At 38.5% G+C, this 22,173-nt stretch overlaps 1 protein-coding gene across 4 annotated transcripts in view; it reads left to right on the top strand.

Annotated features, from left to right (window-relative positions):
- The window catches only part of LMO7 (LIM domain 7), a 131,997-nt gene that overhangs the window by 30,156 nt on the left and 79,668 nt on the right, over positions 1-22,173 (top strand). For all 4 annotated transcript variants that reach the window (XM_053971007.1, XM_053971008.1, XM_053971006.1 and 1 more), the window contains exons 2-3: positions 4,975-5,045; positions 8,806-8,875. In XM_053971007.1, coding sequence (XP_053826982.1) covers positions 4,975-5,045; positions 8,806-8,875 — 141 coding nt within the window. The remainder of the gene's footprint in view (positions 1-4,974; positions 5,046-8,805; positions 8,876-22,173) is intronic.

The following is a 22,173-nucleotide window of genomic DNA, read 5'->3' as shown; positions in this document are numbered from 1 at the left end:
CACAGAAGCTATTCAAACACAAGCTTATGTACTGCATGGCATTTAAATTGAACTGCAAATAGCCATGAAAAGGGAAGGCAGTGAATCTGAATGTAGGAGAGGGAAAAAGTCCTTACTGCCTTTTTTACTTCTTTTTTTTTGATATTGCTCTTCTTTTGTGATGGACTATAAAAATCTGTCAAGCTGAGGTATGACATGTTTTGACAATTGGATATAAAATGCAGTGGACTCAAAACACTGTTTGAAAACATGGTGTGAATCTACTTCCAGACCTGGTCACGCTGTACAGATGCCAGCACACTGGGAGTTGCCTGCATGCTTGCTTGCTGGCTGGGGTGTTGCCAATGTATCTCCTTATGCACCTTGCAGGAGCAGTACCATTCTTCACTGCATGAAGGCATTTATAGCCAAAGGAGTTCTGTAAATGGAGGAATGCAGTGCTGGGGTTATTTAAAGATGGAGCCATTTGCCATGTAGTTTGATCCAGATTTTTGGTAATGGGCAGGGAGAAGAAAGGCCATTGGAAAGGTAGGAATTCAGACATTCATATATATGTGGGGTGATTTGCTCAGGCAGGCAGGAACTGGCAGGTGTAGCCAGAATTCTGTACTGGGGATGGCACCATTGCATCACTGTTGCATCACTGTCCCAGTTCCCTGCAAAAGACAGCCAGTCCTCTCTTCAGCACGCAAAATTTGTCTTTTCTTGCTGCAGATCATGCTGGGGACCTGAAATTGATCTGATCAGTGTTGATCTGATTAATTGCCCTCTGAGTAATTGTTTCCCCAATGAGATTCTGATTTAAGCCTTTCTTCAGACAGTTGCTACTATCTGTAGTTCAGTATCTTGCATATTCCTTCCATCCCTAACCTACGTCCTTGTATTAGGGAGCTGTGTGCTTCAAGCTGATGCAAGCAGCATTTCTCTCAAATTGGCACACAGGGACCTTGCATGGTGTGAGGTGCTGTAGTCTAAAGGCAGGGTGGCAGAGGAGCTCTGACTGAGGTGGAGAGAGCAGGCTGGATGGCGAATACCTGTGCCAAGGTTTCGCTGAGATTGCAGGCTGGGTGTGGTACAGCACTGCCTCCTTGTCTCTGGGCAGCTAATGCTGTTGAGATGGAGAACTGGTCAGCCAGCATGCCTGGGTATGTGATAGGATTCTTGCATTGGATGGGGAGAGTCCAGCTTGGCTGTTTCCATCACAGCAAAGTTAAATTGAGAAACCTTCCAGTCCCTTTGCTTTGAGTTACGTGTGGTGGTAAACATCGGCTGGCCTGTGGTAGAGCTGCATTTTTGCTAAAGCCATTCAAAGCTGTGTAAACCATGGAAACAGCTTGATATGGACTCCCTTAGTATTTTTTTTATATTAACACTGAAAGAATCTTTCAGCTTGGGATAAATTGCAAGGCAAAGGAGCCCTGCCTTATGATCAGCTATATTTGGCCTCCAGTATAGCAAGCCAAAGAAATGTACTCAATGATTATTTTGGTACTTGGGCATATAATCAGCATATTCTGTGCTATGTGCTTTTTTGTTCAGTCCATGATGATTTTGATGTCATGCCATGCTCAGAAGGGTTGATCTTTGGTTATTTCTTCTTGATTTGTCTCCTGCTACAGGAATCACAGCAAAACTGAAAACAAACTAGCCCTCTGCGTGTAAGCATTTTTAAAATGTCTACATTTAAATAGAGACTTGATATGCATACTCTGAAGAAAATTAGTTGGACCTGGCAATTGCAAATTACCAAAGTATTCGGGGAGTCTGTCTTTCAAAAACAAAATTAAACTGTTTTATAGCAGTAATTAAATTTGATTTTATGATATAGACTTTAATTATGTCATTGCTCTCATTCTATCAAAAAAGCAGTGATAGAAGCAGAATATATTCAGCTGAATGGAGGCAAGAAAAGAGACGTATCATTTGGAAAGGAATGTTGTTCAAAGATATATAGAAATCACTCTTGTAAGGTATTTTCTTTTTTATTTGGTGGCTTACATGGCTAAGTGGTTGAAAAATTGTTCAAAATCAATTCTGCCTATTACATAAGAGTACCACTCCCAGTATAAGCAGTTTTCATGAACAAACAGTGACTCAGAAATCATAGACATAGTTTGAAGATGTAGTATCTTAGGGTGGAATTCACTTTGTCTTATTTAGGTTCTTAAAAGCCAGGGAACTCTGAGGCAGTCTGTGTCTTTGCATTTTTTTAATGATACCTGTTTCCTGGGTAGACTATCATAGTTACAGCTGAGCTTGAAGCTCTGCACTGGGTATAAGCTAGATGAAAGTCCATAATGAGAAAAGTCCTCAGTCTTTGTACAAAATCAGATTTTAAAATGGAGCACTTACTTTTGTGACATCAACAAATTCAAGTTGTTGTGCAACTTGGAAAATGTTTTGGTTTCATGCACCAGTGTTAAATTGTTCTTTGAGAATACCTTCTAATTACTTAATTATTAGTTATCCTTTGAAAGTCAATATTAATGAAACCTAACTTGGCAGAACCAATGCTTTTATTTTAATATCAACAAACCATGTAGTTGTCAAAATCAGTGGGTCACAAGATTGTTCTGACAGTTCCATCCTGTATAGCAAATCAATGTTGATTGCTGCAGCAGCTGCACAAATAGCTTAGTCAAAATGCTTCCAGTGTAATGTCTTCTAATGTAATTTTAAGAAGTCTGCAAGTCTAATAGCAGCATTTACAGCCTTGTACTCAAATTGGACTCTGGCTGTTCAAGGAAACAGGATTATGCTTTGCAGTGTGTCATTCTTGTGTTCTAGAGGTGCTACACTGAAGTGTAATTTGTCTTCAGTTCTTCAGTAGCACATGTTCCTTGTCTTCCTCTGAAAGATTTTTGAGGAGTTTGGGCCTTAGCTACATACTGCAATTCTAGAACTTTTTTTTTTTTTTTAAAGGATGGATTTCACTGTGAAGGTTGATTGTGGGTATATAAGACATTGGAGGATTTTGGGATGGGTCCAACTCTTGTTGAGGGAATACCTCATCATCTATTGCATGTGTGACTTGCCGGTAAACTGTCTATAAACACAAACACTTTGACTGTGTAGTCCTGTAGATGTCAGTGACAACTCCAAAATAAGAATAACTTTAGTATTCTTAAAAATTGATTGGAGTTTGAAACATAGCTGTAAAGCTAGATTCCAGACCTACAGCCCTTATTACAATACAGTTCTAATGTATGACATGTAAATGTTAAATTTCTAACTTGCAGAATGAAAGGTATAATATTAAACTAGGTATTCCTATTTCTTGTATTCTCTATAACCTAGGGAACATAAATATTTATTTTTAAGGTTTCCATGCTGTTATGTTACATTGGCTAGCTTCCTAAAAGTTATTATCACTAAATATAAAGGTTTGGAAACAAAATACCATACCATATATGAGATAAGGGTAGTTTTCAGATTCTGTGTTTAAGTGATTATAGACGATTATATTTCTAAGATACAACTTCTAGTTTTCTGTAGGAACAGACTGTTATATGAATATTGTATAAAGTGCAGTTCTCCTAGGGAAATCACTATCATCCTTTCTTTCCCTGAATTTTGAAATTTTTCTTATCATGAGTTGGTGTGCCATCATTAATTTTCTATTTGTTACTATTTGTTATATTTTAGAAAAAAATGTTAAACACAGAAGAAGATTTGTCATACCTAATTTTCTTCCCAATAGCATCATAGCATTTTAACTTATAGCATTTGAATGAAAAGAAAACCTATGTTAAAGCTAATTACTTAATTTGTAGGATTTCTGGTGTTAGTGTGCATGCCTCTTGGAATTTAGAAAAAAAAAATGTTAGGCTCATAATGTAATAACTCAACAGATTCTAAAAGAACTTCATCCTTTCCTTTGCACTTTTTACCAAGCACAAATAGTTTTTTTTTTTTAGTACTAATTTCCTTAATTGTTGTGGTAACCAGTAGCTTTGCTCTGGATGCATGCAGGTTCCACAGCACTTTAAACTGTGTGTCTGAACTCCTGCACAGGATTAAGGATGGTCAGGATCCCCAAAGGGCAGTTCATAAATAGCTGGTGGCTGAGAATGGTGACCTCTAAGCTCAAATAAATACAATTCCTAGTATGTGATTTCTGTTTCCAGCTGGCATAAAACCTCTCTTTTGGACTGATGGCAGAATAATATGTCCTTTTTTGACTTGCATGTGGGTTATTAATCTGGGTTTTTAGAAGAAATCTGCCAAATTTCATCCCTGCAGGGAGTGTATGCACAGGGGGGATCTAGTAGTGGCTCCAAGTGAGTATAGGCTTGAACAAATACTTTGTTTTTTTGGGTTTTGGGGTATTTTTTGAAAACTACTTTGCTGAAAACTTGTAGTCAATTCTTTTGTTTTTGGCTGTTTTAAGTCCTTTATAAGACATTGTTCTTATTCACTGCTTTTTCACTCTGAATATACAAATGAGCCCCATTAGTATAGTCCTGCCACTTGCCAAGGAGTGGGAACTGATGTGCATGTGGTAATGCAGACTTGGAGTGGTTCTTTAGTCACACTGCCTTAGGTGCAAGTGGCACGAAAAAGACCCGCTATTAAAATACTTTGTGCTAGATATCATGAGTATACACGCTGTAACATGAAGTAGGAGATAAAAGACTTTCTCTCTCTTTTGCATTTCTGTTTGAAATTTCTTTTATGCTTCTCAATGTCACTGGTATTGCTTTAGAAAATAATAAGTATTCCCACAGAATTTAGCTGAAGATTGACTTATATTAGAGGAAACTATTTTAAGATGTTGGATCTGACTTCTTTTGAGGCATGAAGAACTGGCTTTTAAATACTTGCGTCTTTGAAATCAATGTAAGAAAATAATAATATGAACTAAGTGTTAAATCAGGTTTTTTTTTGTTTGCTTATAAAACTACTACTAAGATTCTCTTGCTAGTCCTGTTTTTGTCTGTGTGTCCAATTAATTCTCAACTCTTATTCTTATAGGTGGTTACCAGGCAAAGCTTTGAAACTGAAGACTTTCGGGCAGCTCTAGAAAATGGAGTCCTATTGTGCGAGTGAGTATTGACATACCTATATAAAAACCCTTCAGGTTAACATCAGCTGACCTCTTTCCTTCCTGGCCTCTGAATTTTTTTGGTTTTTTTGGAGTGCCAGAAGTATTTTGTAGTAAATATTTTTTTTTTTTTTTTTAATAACTATTGTTTTTCATGGGAAGTAAAAGCAGCTTTTGGACATATTCTTTCCAGATCCACATGTTCTGTGCTTTGTTCCACACACTTCTTTGTGGAATACTGAGAGGATCATGCTGTTGTTGATTGATGGTTTTGGTTATAATGCCCAGGATATCTCTGGGCTTTCCCTTCAGCTCCTGCAAGCTGGTGTGGCTGTGGCTGGGATCAAAGCACTCTGTTACCCCTATACCCACTGTTGTTGTTTGGGTTTGGATTTCTGTCCTCCATCCCTGCCCTTTAGTGTTGATTCTATAAATCCTGAAACTACCTATTCCTTTCACAGAACTTCACACTCAGCTTGTTTTGGAGCACTTTCTGTAAGAAACTTTGTTGTGCTTATACATTGTAGGCTTGGCAATGATGAGACTTGCCTGGTTTCGTTGCTACTGAGTCAGAGGTGTAAAATGTCCACTCAACAGGTCTCATCCGCATATCTTGGTACTTATTGGAACAGGTTTCCAGGACTGAAAGTGGTGCTAATCCCTTAGTATTTTAAGGAACAGCAGTTGTAAATGTCATTAGAACACCAGTGCAAGAGACATCTCATTAGAAAACTACCCGGGATGCTAAAAACAACAACAAAAAAACCCCCACAAAAACCAACCAAACAAAAAAACCCACAAATCTCAGAGCCACTCTAAAATCAGTTCAGCAAAGCTAACTTTCAGAAAATATTTACGAAACTTCAGTTCTCTGAGCTTCTTCTCCTCTATATAATTTTTTTCTTTCTGTGAGTATTACCATACTTTCTGTCCTTGCCTTCATTTTGCTTTAGACCCTTTGCCTTCCCATCTTACCTTGCTAGTTGCTTCTGAAGTTATCTGTGATATGGGGCATGAATTAATTTTCAATAATATTGTACAGCTGGATGCTTTATTTTCATTACTTATGTAATTAAATGTTAATGAGAGTGAATGTGGTAATAAAAATAGTTTCTACTTTTAATAAGAATGTATATGTGTAGTGGGATGTATATATTGTATTCAGATGTTTAAGAATTGGCTATTGACTGATACATACTAATCTTGATATCTTCATTGTTGACACTTACTTGGCAAGAGAATGAGGATCCATCTGTCAAATGCAAGTCAGTAAAATTTCTCTGTAATTAATAATAATGCAAGAAAAATATCCTGTAATTTCTTCAGTATCTTGGTTTGAAAAGACAGGTGTCTGCTAAGGAAGGCAGGAGCCTCTCTTGAAATGGAAACTGTAAACCCCCTCTATCCAAATTATTATAATTTTTAAATTAAGGGTCTCTCAGGCAAACATATGGGCATAAGAATAACAGTTCTTTATTAGGAAAATTAAAATGGAGTAGTAGAAAACAACACTGACAGAGTCAGAATATAACCTGACACCCTGTGGGTCAGGGTGTTGGTAACAGTCTGATTAAATTGTGGCTGCAGTCCTCCTGCAGTGACAGGTGTGGTTCTGTTGAAGCAGTATTCCTCTAGAAGGGTGGAGTTTTCCTCTGAAGATCCAGTGGTGGTGTAGATGGGCCTGGTCTTCCTCTGGGAATCCAGTGGTAAAGAAAGCTGCCCCTCTGGGAATCTGGTGGGAAAAAGCTGCCTGTGGTGTTCCATTTCTCAGATTTTATCCAGGTAGGAATGCTTGGCTCCTCCCTCTGGGCAGGGCTTCTCACAATGGAATGATGTAATTTTATCAATCATGCAGTGACACTCAGTGGCCCATTAGCAGAAGATAACTGCCCCACCTGGTTCTAGCAGATGGCAATAGAATACACACCCCCAGCCACATCTTGCATTGCAACCCAAGACATTCAGCTGAGCAGCTTGCCTTAGGAGGCATGCAACTTTCTTTAAAGGAAAAGATGCCCTATTATGTTGTACTAAAATAGCTGTTCTCCTGTGCCATAATTTTAAATCTGACATACTTGAAGTCCAAGGAGGAGTGATTTTCATAGAAATTCTGTAGAAACAGGAAAGAGCAGATGGCAAAAATTTTCACATGTCCAGTTTTCACCAACAGCAATATAGTGCAAGATCTCAAGTAATTGAGACAAGCTAGAAATTACATTGTCCATTTCCTTGGTTCACCTGTGGCATGGCTGATTTAGGTGGATATATTATCTCTGTAGATTGTAGATCTGACTTAAACAATAGCTGATAAGACCTCTACTTGCACCACATATTCCTATAGCATCCAGTCAGTTTGTTTGTCCTTCTCAATGAGTAAGTGTACATGTTGACTGAGTGGTCAGTAGTTGACAAAATAAAGCCTTTTACATTTTGCCAATTCTAGTGTGCATACACTAGAGAAAGAAATTCACTGCAATTTTTCTGGTAACATGCTACTTCATGTTCTTCAGTAAAACAAATCAAAAATTATGCATTTGGAAGATTTAAAAATTAAAAAAAAAACAGGGGAGGAATGCAAATAGTTTTTTAATTCCACCTCAACAGGTCACTTTTTTGTGTGGGAAAAGCAATCAAATGTGTCTTGTTTGCTAAATAACTCAGTGTTGTTGAAAAATCTCAGGACCTGCAGTTCTTTTTTTTTTTTTTTTTTTTTTTTCTGCATAGATTTAGAAATGTATCCTTCATTCCAGTGTATAGGGGTAAACTGTTCTTTGTGTTTATTTCCCAAATATATTTGCTGCTTGAGCAAAAGACACTTTTCCCCCATACAGAGTTTTAAGTTCCAGTTCTTGTTTCTGCACTGCTGTGGGTAGATCACAAAGCCTTGCTAATGCTTTGTGTGGGGTAAAGGGTCTGGCCAGACAAGCAGCAACAAGAAGTGAAAGCAAATAAAAAAATCTTCGAAGGTATAGAGGCAGGTGAAGTCTGCAGGGTGTCCTGAAGTCCCTGTTCTCCACTGACCCTCTTGTCCAATGTGTAATTTGGTGAACTACAGTATTTCCCTACCTCCATTATTGAAAACCTGGGTATAAACTTGAAAGGAATCCTGTGCCTCATCTTCACTGCAGGATAAGGTATGCATTTGGGCTTATGTATTCAACAGTGATGTGTTAGCCTGTCCTATCTTCTCAGCTTAATTATTAATTTTATGTGAAGAGCGATATCAGGTACAGTCTCTTCTGACTGAGATGGAAAATGACTTGTGCATGTAAATTTTACGTGCCAAAATGATTGCTGCACACGGCATACTGGACTTGGTAGCATTATGAAAACTGAGTTCCTTACAGGAATATTAGTGCTATCACACTGAACTCTGAAAATCAACATTCTGGTACATTTTTGACATCTGCTCAGAACCTTTATGAGAAGAAAATCCATAAATAGGAAATTTGAGTCTATTTAACATCACCACCCTTGTAGTAGAAACACAGATCCTTTTCTGCCCACGCCTCCTCAGGCATTTTCTTTTCTTTCTCGCTTTGCTGTTTCCAGAAACCTCTTTGTGTGTGACTTGTTTAATTTTTGCTTCTACAATCTGTTCTTACTTGTCACTTCTTGGGAGTGTTAATAGATTCAGCTCAAACTCATTCAAATCATGTTTCGTGAAGACCACATGCAAAGTATTTCTTAATAAGCATTGATGCTCATGCTTAAGTACAGTAAATTATTTAACAGAAAATAATATGACTTCTTTTTTTTAGTTTGATTAACAAGATCAAACCTGGCATTGTTAAGAAGATCAATCGTCTGCCAACTCCAATAGCTGGCTTGGTAAGTAATGGCATTGAATCTAACATCTGGTGTATAAACCAAGTGATCTTTGTTTTTAACGAGTTTTCAAAATTTAGCTCAATTTTCATTTTTTTGTTCAAAATTGTACCATTTCTATGTTATCTTAGACCACAAAGGAAACCTAATCTGTCATTTGGATCTGTAACTTCGGTCATTCTGTCACTGCATCAAGCTTCATCATCCCCAGATGTATCAAGCACTGGCTCCTGTGCACAAACCTCTGTGGCATTACTTGTCTCTATTTAAAGGCCGCCATCCTATTTTACATTTAGAAGCCACTTCCGATATCCCTTTCTTAGGGAATGGGCAAAGTAGGAAATGTTCTGTGTAGTTAAAGTATTTTTAGAACCTGTTTCACTCCACCCACAGCAAAGCTTCAGCTGCATTAAAATAACTCTGATGATGCAAAGATCTCTCTTCAGGCTTCAGCTGAGGGATTTGCCAATGTTTTGGCTGTAAATCACATTGCTGGGGGTAGAGGTGGGAGATGTATGTCATAATTTTCACAGGAAATGTAAAAGATTTTCTCTATGCTGTTTGGAAAATTTGCTGCCCAGAGACTAGATTAAGTTTTGTAGCCATTTAGTATCAGAAACCCTTCTGTGGGCAAACGGGTTCAAAGGATTCCTTAATCTCTTTTTTCACTATGACAACCTTGTTGGCTATTCATGTCATTTAGGGTATCAAGGCTATTTAGTCCTGTCACAAATGCCATTGGTCCCATATTAAAAGATGCAGGGTGAACAGGGACATATGCATGATTCCTGTGACAAATGGAAGATCCCACCTTATGACAAACATGCAACATCAACATTAGGGAAGATTACCTGGTTTCTTAGTAGGAGTAGAATGCAAAACTTCTCTAGATACTTTTATTTATATGTTTTAATGGGATGAGCCAAAAAAAACATTGGCTTTTGCTGGTCACCCATGTTGCTCATTAGAAAATAAGTGTAGTTAACTTGGCTGGAGGTCATAAGATTAGGTTAAATTGCCATAAGTTATTGCACAAGCTGAGAATGTGCATTTCCACATCAAATGAATGTAGAAAGTATTAATTGCCTTTGTTTCAGACAAGCTCAGGTATTTAGGCTTGCAAATAAGACTGCTGCCCATTCTTTTGCTGTGAGGCATACAAAAAGAATTAAAATTAAACCAAAATAATTCTGGGGAGGACAGCACAGTTATTTGATCAGTGGTTTGATTGTCTACATGGCCTCTGAAGTAGCCATTAGATTCAAACCAGAAAACCATAAGCTAGATTTCATTTTTGTGGTGATTTAAGTGTTGTCTTGAATAATAACTTCAGGCACTCTTGTTTTTATATGCATTTTTTATTTCCAGATGTAAAAATGCAGAGTATTCATTTGGTGTGTAATTTATATCTTACTTGTAATGTATTACTGTTTCTTGAAGTTGTTTCTAGTTCCTACAAATCTTCAAAAATAAAGAGGTGGAAAGGTGAATGCTTCTTGTAAATCAGGCTCACCTAGTGTTATTGTTAAAACACAAAGATAGTAATTGAGAGAGCTGATGTTTTGTGTTAACCTGTGGAAAAGGTTTTACATAAACACTTCAGTTTCAGAAGACAACAATTAAGAAGATCATATTGTGATGGTTTCAGAAGATGGTGGTTATGGTGATAATAGTTGAAGACTGGTTTTCACAGACTTAAGAGGAACCTTCTCAGTTATACCAGCTTTGAAGAGCCCAGGTTTCATCCCAGCATGTAAAACTAAAAAAAAAAAACAAACAAAAAAAACAAAACAAAACAAAAAACAAACAAACAAAAAAAAAAAACCAAACTAAAAAATATGGGGATTTGCATTTATAAGAAAGCAGACATTGATACCTGACAGGCTCAGGATACTGTGATTGAAAGATACTAGGAAATTCGATGGTAGGCTTGCTTGACATGTTCTGGAAATATTTTCCTTGCTTGTAGGTTGCTTCTCCCACAAATTTGCTTCTAGTATTTTCTGTGGCTTCATAAATATTACATATACTTCTGTGGGTCTCACTTCTGCTGTCTTCAAAGCCTTTGAGTCTCACATTAATTGGTCCCCAGCAAGCTTTCTTGAGATCTGGAAATCGCTGTTGGAAGGGGTGAATTTCTGTTTCTCATTTTTCTCTCTTTTTTTTCTGTCTTTTTCTTTAAATCCAGATGGAAATTTTAATATTGAGAGATGTCAAGGGTTTTTTTCTAAAACAAAAGGAGATCTGATCATGTTCTTTCTACAGCTTCTTCATGCTCCTCTAGACTTATATCCTTTAGTCCATTTCCAAAACATTTTATGCCTTTATCACCTAATTAGCATCCATTTCTCTCCTGACTTTTCTGATTCAAAGGAAACAAACCCCCAGTGATGTTGAGGGTTTTGTGGCAGTCTGATTATCAGAAGGAAACAAATGCTTTGAAAGACATCTTGTTTCTCCTCCCCCCTCCCCCCCCCCCGCCCCCGCTTTCCCTCCCCTTTGTTTTTCTTCCCCTCCAGGAATTCCTTGAATTTTGGTTTTGTTCCCTAGGGAGTTAATATATTTTATTTCCATATAAGTGTGATGTTTAAGCATTGTGTTCATGTCAACTATTTGACAGGGTTTTTCAGCAGTACAGAAATACGGTGTTGAATAGATGCCTTTGGTTGATTCTCCAGAAGGGTTTTGTTATCTCACTTCTATATCGCACTTTATCTCACTATCTCACGTTCATGGTTATTTTGAAAACAAACTGTTTCAGTAAAATAGTAAGTGAAGGCCTATAGGAATAATGAAACATTCTGTTCTATATGGGATATTGTGTGCTAGAGTTTTTTTGCTTTGAGTTAGTGTGAGGTGCTGCTTTTAATGAAGTCAATGCATTATTGATTTGTTATGTCTTGTTTTCTTTTATGACACCTTACTTATCATAAGGTCTAATAGGGACTTTATGTTAATAGGAACATTTTACACAACTCAGATTCAGCCTTAGCTTTTACCTTTGATTATACTGCTGCCTAGTGATTTTTAGGTGTGGATTGCAGTGGTTCATGTCTAATCATGATGGAATGGAAAAATAAACATATGTGTTTTGAGGATTAAATACTGAAATTAAACTTGGTATTCAGTTAATGAAAAATGCTTAATTGGTACCAGGAAAGCTCAAAAATTGTTTTAACCTCTCCCCAGCTTGGCATGGCATGGCATGGGAAATCTGGGCTGCACCTTGTGTTGGGAGGGTTTGTAAGAACTCTTTGGGAAGAAGAGTTGGATCTGGCTATAATTTGGTATCCCTAAAACAACTTTTTGCTTTAGTCTCACTGTTCCAGTTCTCTCCTGAGGCATATGTGTGAGATGTAGCCATCATCTTAGCTGCATTTGCCTGTTCACTTCTGTTCCAGTTTGGAAAATGGAACTTCTGGGGGTAAGACAAGTACCAGAGTGGGTGTAGGGAAGCTGTGGTCAGGACAGGTGACTGAAGAAATGTCCATGCAGCTTTTATGGTGGTTTCCTGGACAGTGAGGTGTACCAGCTGCAGGGTGCTAAATACTAACTCTAGCAGTAGTTGTACAAAGTTGTGACTTGCAGCAAGTTGATTTTTAACAGCACATGGCAGACTTTGGAGCCAGTGATGTTCCCATAGATTTCCTGAAGGGAGTTAACTGGGATGTAGTTGTTGGGTTTTTGTGCTTTAATTTTGACTATTTTTTTTTTAATGCCATTTAGGATCTTTGCACTAAAATAGTTTCTGGAATATTAAAATTTAATTTCTGATTATATTTCAGACTGTCTAAAATACAGTTTGTATAAAGAGCAGTGCGCATACTTTTTCCCAGTATGGCAGAGGGGCAAGCAAACCAGTAGAATAACAGGTCCTGAAGACCTCAGGTGTTTCTGGTGGGTATGGGAAGAGTAACAGAAAGGTCAGAGGATTGTGGAAGCTGAGATTTCATTATGAGCAGTAGAAAAAGTGCAAACTGCGCTTTCTTACTTTAAAGATCCACTTTTTTTGGTTTTTTTTTTGTGAACCAGAGATGGTGTTTAAAGAAAATTACTCAAATTGATAAATCTTGCTGTGTTCAGATCCTGCAAAATTATTTTGATTAGAGTTCTTTCGTAGTAGGAGTGGTAAAAAAAAATTGAATATTTAACAAAAGCAAACAGAGAGGAAAGCTTTTTTCTCAAAAAATACAGAGTTTTCAGCTTGAATCCCAGCGTGTGAAGATGGTTTGAATATAATCACAAGGGGGAAGATTTTGTGGTTTGGCAGCATATTTTCCAACAAGGCTTTGCTGAACAATTTCAGAGATGTATCTCTGGCTGCAGCACCATTGTTCCCCAAAAACCCCCTGTTTCCAACTCAGTTGGCTAAACACAGAGAATCATAACCTGGAATGAAAGTCACAAGATGCCATTAGACAGTTGGAAGATGAATGAGTTATGTATAGTTTATGCAAACTGAACATATCTGTCAGAATAATACATTGGTTTTTGCTCAGGAGGAATAAGTATACACTCTTCAGCAAGGCAGAATTTTAGTGAAGGTAGGCTTCCAGCTGAGACCAGGTGGTGAAGCAAATTCTGAGGTAGGAGCCAGTGTCTCTTTTGGAGAGGGGTAGCAAATGGAAATCTTGCTTTTACCAATTTTTGCCTTGCAATATCCCAATCTGGTCTTCTAAGACCATCTATTTTTTCTTGCAGCTCCTGTGAATAAGGTGGAAGTGCAATGCTTTGCACTATGTTTGGGAAGCTTTTTCTCACATTTGAGACATGAGGGTTGTGATCATACAACAGGGCAGAATAGAAAGCTATGGGGTTTTTCAGAGCTGTAAATGAAATGACATTAGCACTTTGGTTTCAAGTTGATCTGTGATTTCAAACAAGGTGAGATGTTGCTAACTCAATTTTCTGTGTGTGTGCTGGATGAACATGAGCAAAAAATGTCATCTTCATAAAGTTCTTCAGCTTTGGAAAAGGGATTTTTAAATGAATTTTTGTTTCCTTTTCACACATACAAAAAAAAGCTGTGCATCTCTAGGCAGTCCTAGGTTTGAAAATGTTTATCTGAAATACTGTAGAGTGGGATTTTTTTTTTCTAGTCAGGAATTAGGGTTCCTTTAGGGTGGAGAGCATCTTGATGCTTTGCCATGCAGCTTTTTTCAAACATTTATTTTCCTGATTCAACAGGAAACATATCCTTCTGACAGCTGCTACTCCAACATCATTGCTTCTCTTTAATGCAATGTAATATGGCACTATTCTAAAATGTGCTTATTGAATGCATCAGGAGGTATTAATACCATTTGCACCAAAGCAACCACCTGAAACAGTGTTCCTTAGGTCACTGGCATATACCTTCTAAACCAGGAAAGTAGGGAATAATAAAGGTAAAAAGAGAGAAATATGATAGAAAGCTAAACTAAAATGAAAGGGAAGGTAAAGAAAGGGGTGGAGAACATAAAAAAGAAAAATGTTTTTCTGTGCTTTTGTGCCTAACATTTTGCAAGCCATGGAACCGCCCTGGTATTTCCTTATCTTTTGTCATCAAGGAGAGCTGGCCAAAATTTCCTTTTCTGTGGGAAAATTTTCTCAACAGGGTGATGGGGTTTTCTTGGTGTTCTGTTTTTTTTCTTTTTTCCTTGTGTAGCAGGGGAATGGTATGCAGGCGACATTTTTACTTTATTATAGGACACTTTCAAAACAATTTTTCAGGCAAAGTTCATACTTGTATATATTAGTTCAGGTGTATGTTTTATTTAGGACTTAGCTACAAACTTCCTTCTCTAGATTACCTAGAATCAAATGAGTTGTCTTTTCCACTTAAATTTAAGAAATCTGATGATATATGAGAGGCTTAATTTTATTTAAATTATTTTTTTTCAAAGCACCTCTGCTTTCAAAGTTCATTCCTTCATGCTGATTTTCTCTTGCTGTTCACCTTCTAGTCTTTAGTATAGCCTTTATACTTTATATTGGTACAACTTTTCTATCTTCTTGCATTATCTATTTTTTTAAATTACTATTTTTTCATCTTAAACTCCTGCTCTGTGAATTTTGACTAGTATGGGCTACAATAGTAATAATGGTATCTTGTCTGCTATGAGAAATTGATTATAAAGAAACTTCTCCTCATTTCCATTCCTCGTGAAAAATGAGGAAGGGCAAGTACACAAATACATGGAGTAATTTATATAAAAGCTGCTGTTGTTTGCTTTGCTTCACTACCAAACACCAGAAAATATAGACTTAAATTTTTTGGTTGTGTGGCAATTAAATCCAAAAATGCTTATAAGAAATAGCCTCATAAATTTTGGTCAAGATCTGACTAATGAGCTGATAAGCATTTGATGTGCTCTGTTTGCTTTTCTGACCTTTTTCTTGTTTTTTTCAGTGATGAGGGAGTAATACTGAGTGATGTAGTGTTGCTATTTCTTCTGAAGATTTTAAGTCACCTTTTTGTAGACTAACAGAACACATCACAGCCAGTGTGGTAGCTATGGGCTCTGTTCCCAGGCCAGGTTCTATGGCCCTCTCTTGTGGCTGATCTGGGTCATGGGATTTTGATTTGTCAGTGGCATGTACATTCAGAAGTACAGGGTGAGTGCATATGCAGCCCTGCTAAGAGTGAAGCTGAGCAAGTCCTATTTGATATCATTCACCAGGAAGGTGATTAGTTTGGTATTGTTTTTCATAAGGCACGGCACAAGGTGATACCTGTATTTTTTTTTTTTAATTTAAATGTGTAAACAAAAAGAAAGAGGCATCATTACCTGTTTTCTGGATGATGATGCCCAGCAAATTGTTGGGAAATTCAGAAAGACAAGTATTTTAAGAGACTTATTACTTGGCATAATCCTTACATGAGGAAAAACTTCTGTTTTGCAATAGCAATTGGTGTTATGCATGAACTTCAATAAATATAAAACCAAAGAGGAAGAAAGTGAAAGTGGGTATGACCTACCCAAACTCATGCTCTGCATCCTATGTGCTCTCCTTTATAATGCAGTTTATATGTTTAATACAGGCTCAGGGACACTTTGGATAGTAGGAATGAGGCCAGGTTCCTCTTGATACTAGTAGTTTTCTTGTTCAGTGTTCTTATGCTGCATGTAAAAAAAGGTCTCAAAATTGTTATTTTCCTTTTTCTTGTGGGGAAAGGGACACACTATACCCATCTTTGAAAAAGTAGGAAGGAGGACCGTGGGAACCATCGACCTCATCTCTGTGCCTGTTTAGATCATGGAACAGCTACTTCTAAAAGCTCTGCTAAGGAACATAGTGAACAGAGACATGATTTGGGACAGCCAAGGGTAGGTCCCACTTGAACCAACCTATTGGCTTTCTGTTATGAAGTGGCTGCATCAATGGACAAGGGAAGGAATGCAGACATGTCCTAACATCCTTCTGTCTGAACAACACATCCTTCTGTCTGAACTGGAGAGAGAGATTTGTGGATTGTTTGGTGGATAGGGAATTGGTTGGATGGCTGCATGGAGAGGGTAGTGGTCATAATTGATGTCCAGAGGAAGATTAGGGACAAGTGACATTCCTTAGGGATTCTTGCTTGGACAAGTTCTGTTTAATGTCTTCATCAATGACATGAAGGGATTGAGAACACCGTCACCAAATCTGCAGATGACTCCTAGCTCAGTGGTGCAGTTGACACACCTAAAGCATGGGATGCAATCCAGGGGGACCTGGACAAGCTTGAGAAGTGGGCCCATGGGAATCTCAGGAGGTTCAACAAGGACAAAGTGCTGCACCTGGGTTGGGGCAACCCCCCAGTATTAATATAAGAAATGAGAGCAGCTGTGCAGAGAAGGACTTGAGGTGCTGGTAGGTGAGAGGCTGGGCATGACCCAGCTAAGGGCACTCATAGCCCAGAAACCAAATGTGTCCTGGGCTGCATCCAAAGCAGTGTGGGGAGCCGTGCCAGGGAAGGGATTCTGCTCCTCTGCTCTGTTCTGGTGAGACCCCACCTGCAGGGCTGTACCCAGCTATAAGGACATGGACCTGTTAGAGCAGGTTCAGAGAAGGAGCACAAAAATGGTAAGTGGCTGGAACACCTCTCCCATGAAGACAGGCTTAGAGAGTTGGGGTTATTCAGCCTGGGAAGAGAAGACTCTAGGTTTCAATATTTATAGGAAGGTTATAAGAAAGATAAGGACAAACTTTTTAGAAGGCACTCTGTTGTGATAGGACAAGGGGTAATGGTTTTAAATAAAAAGATTTAGATTAGATGTGAGGCAGAAATTCTTTACTGTCAGGGTGTGAGGCATTGGAACAGCTTTTCCAGAGAGATGGTGGATGCTTCATCCCTGGGAACATTCAAAATCAGGTTGGATGAGGCTCTGAGTAACCTGATCTAGATTAAGATATCACTATTCACTGCAGGGAGGTTGGTCTAAGTTTATATTTAAAGTCTTTTTCAACCCAAACTATTCTATGATCTTGTGTTATTAGTATGAGAAAAAAATGTTTTCACCTGGGAATTGACACAGCACTGTATTTCAAATGTGGCCATCAAATAAAGTGTTAAATTTCTTACATAATGTATTTTAGTGAGATTTCGTCAGTGCTCAGAAAATTGCAGTTGGAAATGAGTAACTGTGTTTCCATTGGCAACTGAAACTTCTGAATTTTACATTACTTCAAACTCCTAAGCAGATGTTTCTTCAAGTTTGGGAACACGATGGCCACTGGGATGAAAATTCTGTTTAAATAGAAAGCCAAAGCCAGTTTTGTTTTTTTAAAATGCTTTTGTAAATTTATGAAGCATTGCAGAAACCTTATTTTTAAATAGTTAAGTTTAAGAAAAGTCTTGCTTCTTCTTATCTAAGACGTTTTTAATGTGTCAAATCTTGGAGTACTTCACGAAGAGTTCTTTACCATTGCTTCAGTGCTACACCTAAAGATAGTAGAGTGTGGTTAGTGAGAGTTTTAGTGGCTTTTGTGCTGAGTCATAGTAAGTCATAAGCAAGTCATAGTAGGGTGGGAATGAAATCTTGACTTTCAGTCCAGTTCTTTCATTAATCTCATTGTAAACCAAAAAAGGGATAAATTAGCAAATGTCAGGAGTGATGCCAGACCTGATGGGAATGTATATGGAACTATAAATCACTTTTGGTACTTTTCTGCTGTGTTATGGGAAAGAGAAATGTGGCCTCTATGGAAAAACCTCTAGCAGACAATTAATAGAAAAGGATTGTATGCTAGAAAGGAAGTATGGTTATTAATAGTTAGAGATGACATTGTTCTGTAGTCTTTCAATGCCTGATAGTGGGAGTATGTAATCTCAGCACTGGTTTACTGATGTTTTGTGCCCCTCTGCTTGAAAACATATGGTACATTTCAGCCTTAGCTCTGAATTTCCTTTAATTGTTTTCTGTTGCTGCCTAAACACTTTGAAATGTAGGGTGTGGAGAAAGAGGAGATTGATGCAAACTCTTTGTGAAAATTTTAGTAGCTGCTCAAGACATCAATCAGGCAGAGTGAAGCCCCGACATGGGGTTGAACTTGACAGGTTTTTAGGTGAGTGATGGTGAAGTGAAATGGGTCTAGGAGACATAAGTAAGGAGGAAGTGTATGGATGCAGACCCCAAGAAATGGTGGTTCAGGTACTTGTCTTGGCCTCTTGTCACGGAGATAGTTGTGCCTGCTGGTTGCTTTCTGAATCAAAACCAGTATTTTGGGATGCTTTAAATGAGATCAAGTCTTTCAAACCAATGCTTTTAGTCTGTTACTGGGATGAAATATCAAAATGCTAACTAATTAATTACTTTTAAAAAATCTTGTCAACTGACTATAAAGTAATATGATTGGCAGCAAGAACTTTCTAATGTGGAAAATTGTCACCCTTTTTCCTGCTCTAAACCAAAACTCTGAAAAAGTATTACCCTTTTTGCATCAGCTTGCTGTCACTTAACAAAATAGATAAATATGGTTGCCAAATGAATTCCAAGAAATTTCCATTTATCCATTCAGTCAGCTGTAGTCTGTGGTATACTCTGTTGTTTGTATGCTGGTTTTATTTCTGAAGTAACTGATGACTGTGTCTGTTTGTCAAGAAACATTCTTTCCTAACTGGAAAAAAAATGTCAACCATGTAGAAGAAGTACACACCTTAACTCATACTTGTGATATTCATAATCTGATTTCTCCTTCCTTTGTGAAGGAAGTGCAGATTTGACATTCCTTTCACCACCCAGTGTTTATTTGTGTTAAATCTTCAAAAGGTGGACACTGGAGTACCTTTCCCCCCCACCACCTCTGGCTTGTCAGATATTTATCAGTGCGAGGTGTTTAAAATTTATGGCAGTTTTCAAAGAAAGTAGATGTTAACTGCAGTGGTGATAACTTTCTCTGCGGTATCCATGGTGGAGCGGTGCAGCTATGCTATTTACCCTTCTGCTTGGTACAAAATCCTCATACCACATCTACCAACGCCTGCCTGAACACCTCCACGCCCATGTGTCTGTGCTGAATCACCCTCCTCCAGTGAGGTGTGTGAAAGAATTATTAACAACAACACCAGCAACAAGTGCTGCCAAATGCAGGGCGCTGACCGAGTTTGCTGTCTGTGTGGCAGGAGGATGGGGAGGGGCATGAGGAAGCCTGGCACTGATGCAGGAGTTCAGGTGGGTTCCAAGGGAGGTCATCTCCAAACCCACTCATTGACAGCTTCTCGACAGCATGGGATAAGCCCATGTAGGGCAGGAAGGATTAGATGCAGTACTAGGATGCTACTCCTGTTAAGAAATAAAAGATGCCTGGCTCTTGAAGGAAGCAAAGTTAAAGGAAGTTTCCAAATGCTCTCTTATGAAGAATGAAGTACTAAATAATTGTCCAAAAATCAGGGACTACATGAATTGAGGATCTGAGGCTCTGTTTCAAGTCCTGTGTATGAAGAAGCTGAATTTCGCCTATATCAAGTTGTTAACCTGTGTGAACAAAACAAAAAAACCTTATGTATACAAATAAAAAAAAAAGGGGGGGGTGGAGGAGGAAAGCAAGCTCTGCCAAAAAACTTTGTGTTTCATGAACAAGAGGTCTTTACTTCTTTTATTACTCATTAGGCTTCAGGGGAGTTTCACCTTTAAGTGGATTACTGTCATTCCAGTTCTGTGTAGTGGGGTGACTTGGCATTGGAGTATTTAGCACACTTCGCTTGCAGAGTCTGTTTTGTATAAACTGTTCCGGTTGTAAAGCATATCACTTGAATTATTTTTTTTTTCCCTTGACTTTGATTGGAATGCAACTAACTGGTGGGAAAGTTAAGTCTTGTCTAAACAAGGAAATAGCCCAGGCTAGTTCTTCCATACTGGCTTTCCAAATCTATACTTTCGTTACAGTATGAATGCCTCTGAGTGGATTAGCTCTATTAACAAGGCTTGTCTGCCAACATGCTGTACTTTAGCCCTTCTCCATTCCAGGTAGCCTTATTTGGTAGCAGTGACATCCCAGAAACACACCTGCAGTTTACAACCTGATATTCACTCTCTTATCAATAAAAGGCTCATTTGGTACACATTGTTACTGTGATTTATGTCTTAATGTCATAGTGAAGGTTATGCTGTAGCACGGTTAGAGATATGAGCCTGGGAGGCATTTTGAGTCATTGCAGACAGTTGGTCCTTTCTTATGTTAAACACCTTAAAGGCTGTCAACTCAGAAGTCCTGTTTAAAAAAACCAACAACCAACATTAATTTCTCTTGTGTGTTTTCCTTAATCCAGTTATTCCCATTGTGAAGAAACTCTGGAGCTCAATGCTGCAAGAGGTTGCAGGCAATGAGGTGGGCTGAGCAGAGGTGTCTTCTGCTGGCCATTACACATGGTGGTGGGCAGTGCCAGGACCTGAATAACAAGTTTTGGGGAGGATCCTTCAATACACACCTTGGTCTTACAGAGATCCGTAACCTGCTCTAGTCACTGCAGGTGGAATTGAGGTTTGGGAGACGGACCTTTTTGTCCGAAACCAGAATTATTCTTTCCCCAAGGGTGCTTCAAAATGTGGTTTCCATAATGGTTGCAATAGTAAAAGGGAATGTTCCTTCTCTTCCTGGCTGATCTACAGTTATTGATACTGGCAACACCAAGGTAACCGCAAAGTTTGTGCACAAAGTTTCATTCCTGCATTCTCGCAGCAGGAGCACCTGCTTTCTGAGAGGAAAGCTGGCAGTGAATCATTAAAGATTTTGTATCTCATGCATAGAGCTGGAGCAGGGAATCCCTGTGTCAAGGATCACAGTAATTTATTGTTTTACCCAGTGTGGAAAAGCAATGAAGGACGCGCAGAGGGGAGTGGCAAAGCAATTAATGCAGTTTCTGATCTTTGGCCAACACAGTGCTCTGTGCACTCTGTTATAGGTGGGATAATTTACTGAACAGAAGCCCTGAGGTCACTGTAAGTCAAATTATGTCTGCAGGATGATTTGTTTTAATTACTATTTTTAGTTTCGGGGCCAAAAAGGGAGGAAAAAGGCAGTTCAGGTATCCTATCCACTCCTCCTTCTGCATTCGGTTCAAGGTTGAAACTGTTGACCTTGAGAGAAACACAGAGAACTGTAGGAGCTGGGATCACACACTACAGATGAGATGGGTGGTTAATGGGCAATAAACATCCTGACATTCAAGGCCAAGGTGGTAATGGGGAGTTCCTGGCTCCCAGGCCTGTGGTCAGAACACAAACAGGGTTTGTGTTCAGTCCTTTTCCCTCCTATCTTCCCACCCCTTCTGCCCCCACCTGCACCCATAGCCGGAGCTAATAACCGAAACGTACCTCCGAGGAAGAGCAAGTCACCCAACTTGTTCAGCGAGCTCCTGCTGTAGGTTCTTTCCTTTTACCCCACCTCTGAATATAAACAATGTGTAGCTGTATGGTGATGCTGCTGCCAAACGCAGCTCTGAATTCTTCATTAAACTGATTTGAGACAACTTGAGTGGACTGTATAATGCTGTGCCTATGAAAGTTATTTTCTTTGAAAAAATACCAGGTTTGTGTGATGGAAATTGCCCTTACTTAAGGGAATGAGGGTGCTAATAAAGAGGGTTTGTCATGGATGCAGAGTTGAAAGCTGTGTCTCCTTCAAGATGACTAAATGTCTTGATAAATGTAATACTAAGGAAAAATGCCTGTTAAATGTGATCTACTCAAATGACTTTCAGAATTCTGTAGCCAAAAAAATGCATCAGTCTCACTTAAAATGTCAAAAGCTTTTGTTGCTAGGCACTATAGGTACTTGGTGGTGTTTTTGGTTTTGTTTCTTTTTTTTTTTTTTTTGAAAGCCTGGAAACTGAAAAC

The sequence above is a fragment of the Vidua macroura genome, chromosome 2 (assembly GCF_024509145.1).
Source record: "Vidua macroura isolate BioBank_ID:100142 chromosome 2, ASM2450914v1, whole genome shotgun sequence".
Classification (NCBI taxonomy): domain Eukaryota; kingdom Metazoa; phylum Chordata; class Aves; order Passeriformes; family Viduidae; genus Vidua; species Vidua macroura.
Note: the sequence above shows the minus strand (reverse complement) of the source record. Positions and strands in the feature narration are given on the sequence as shown.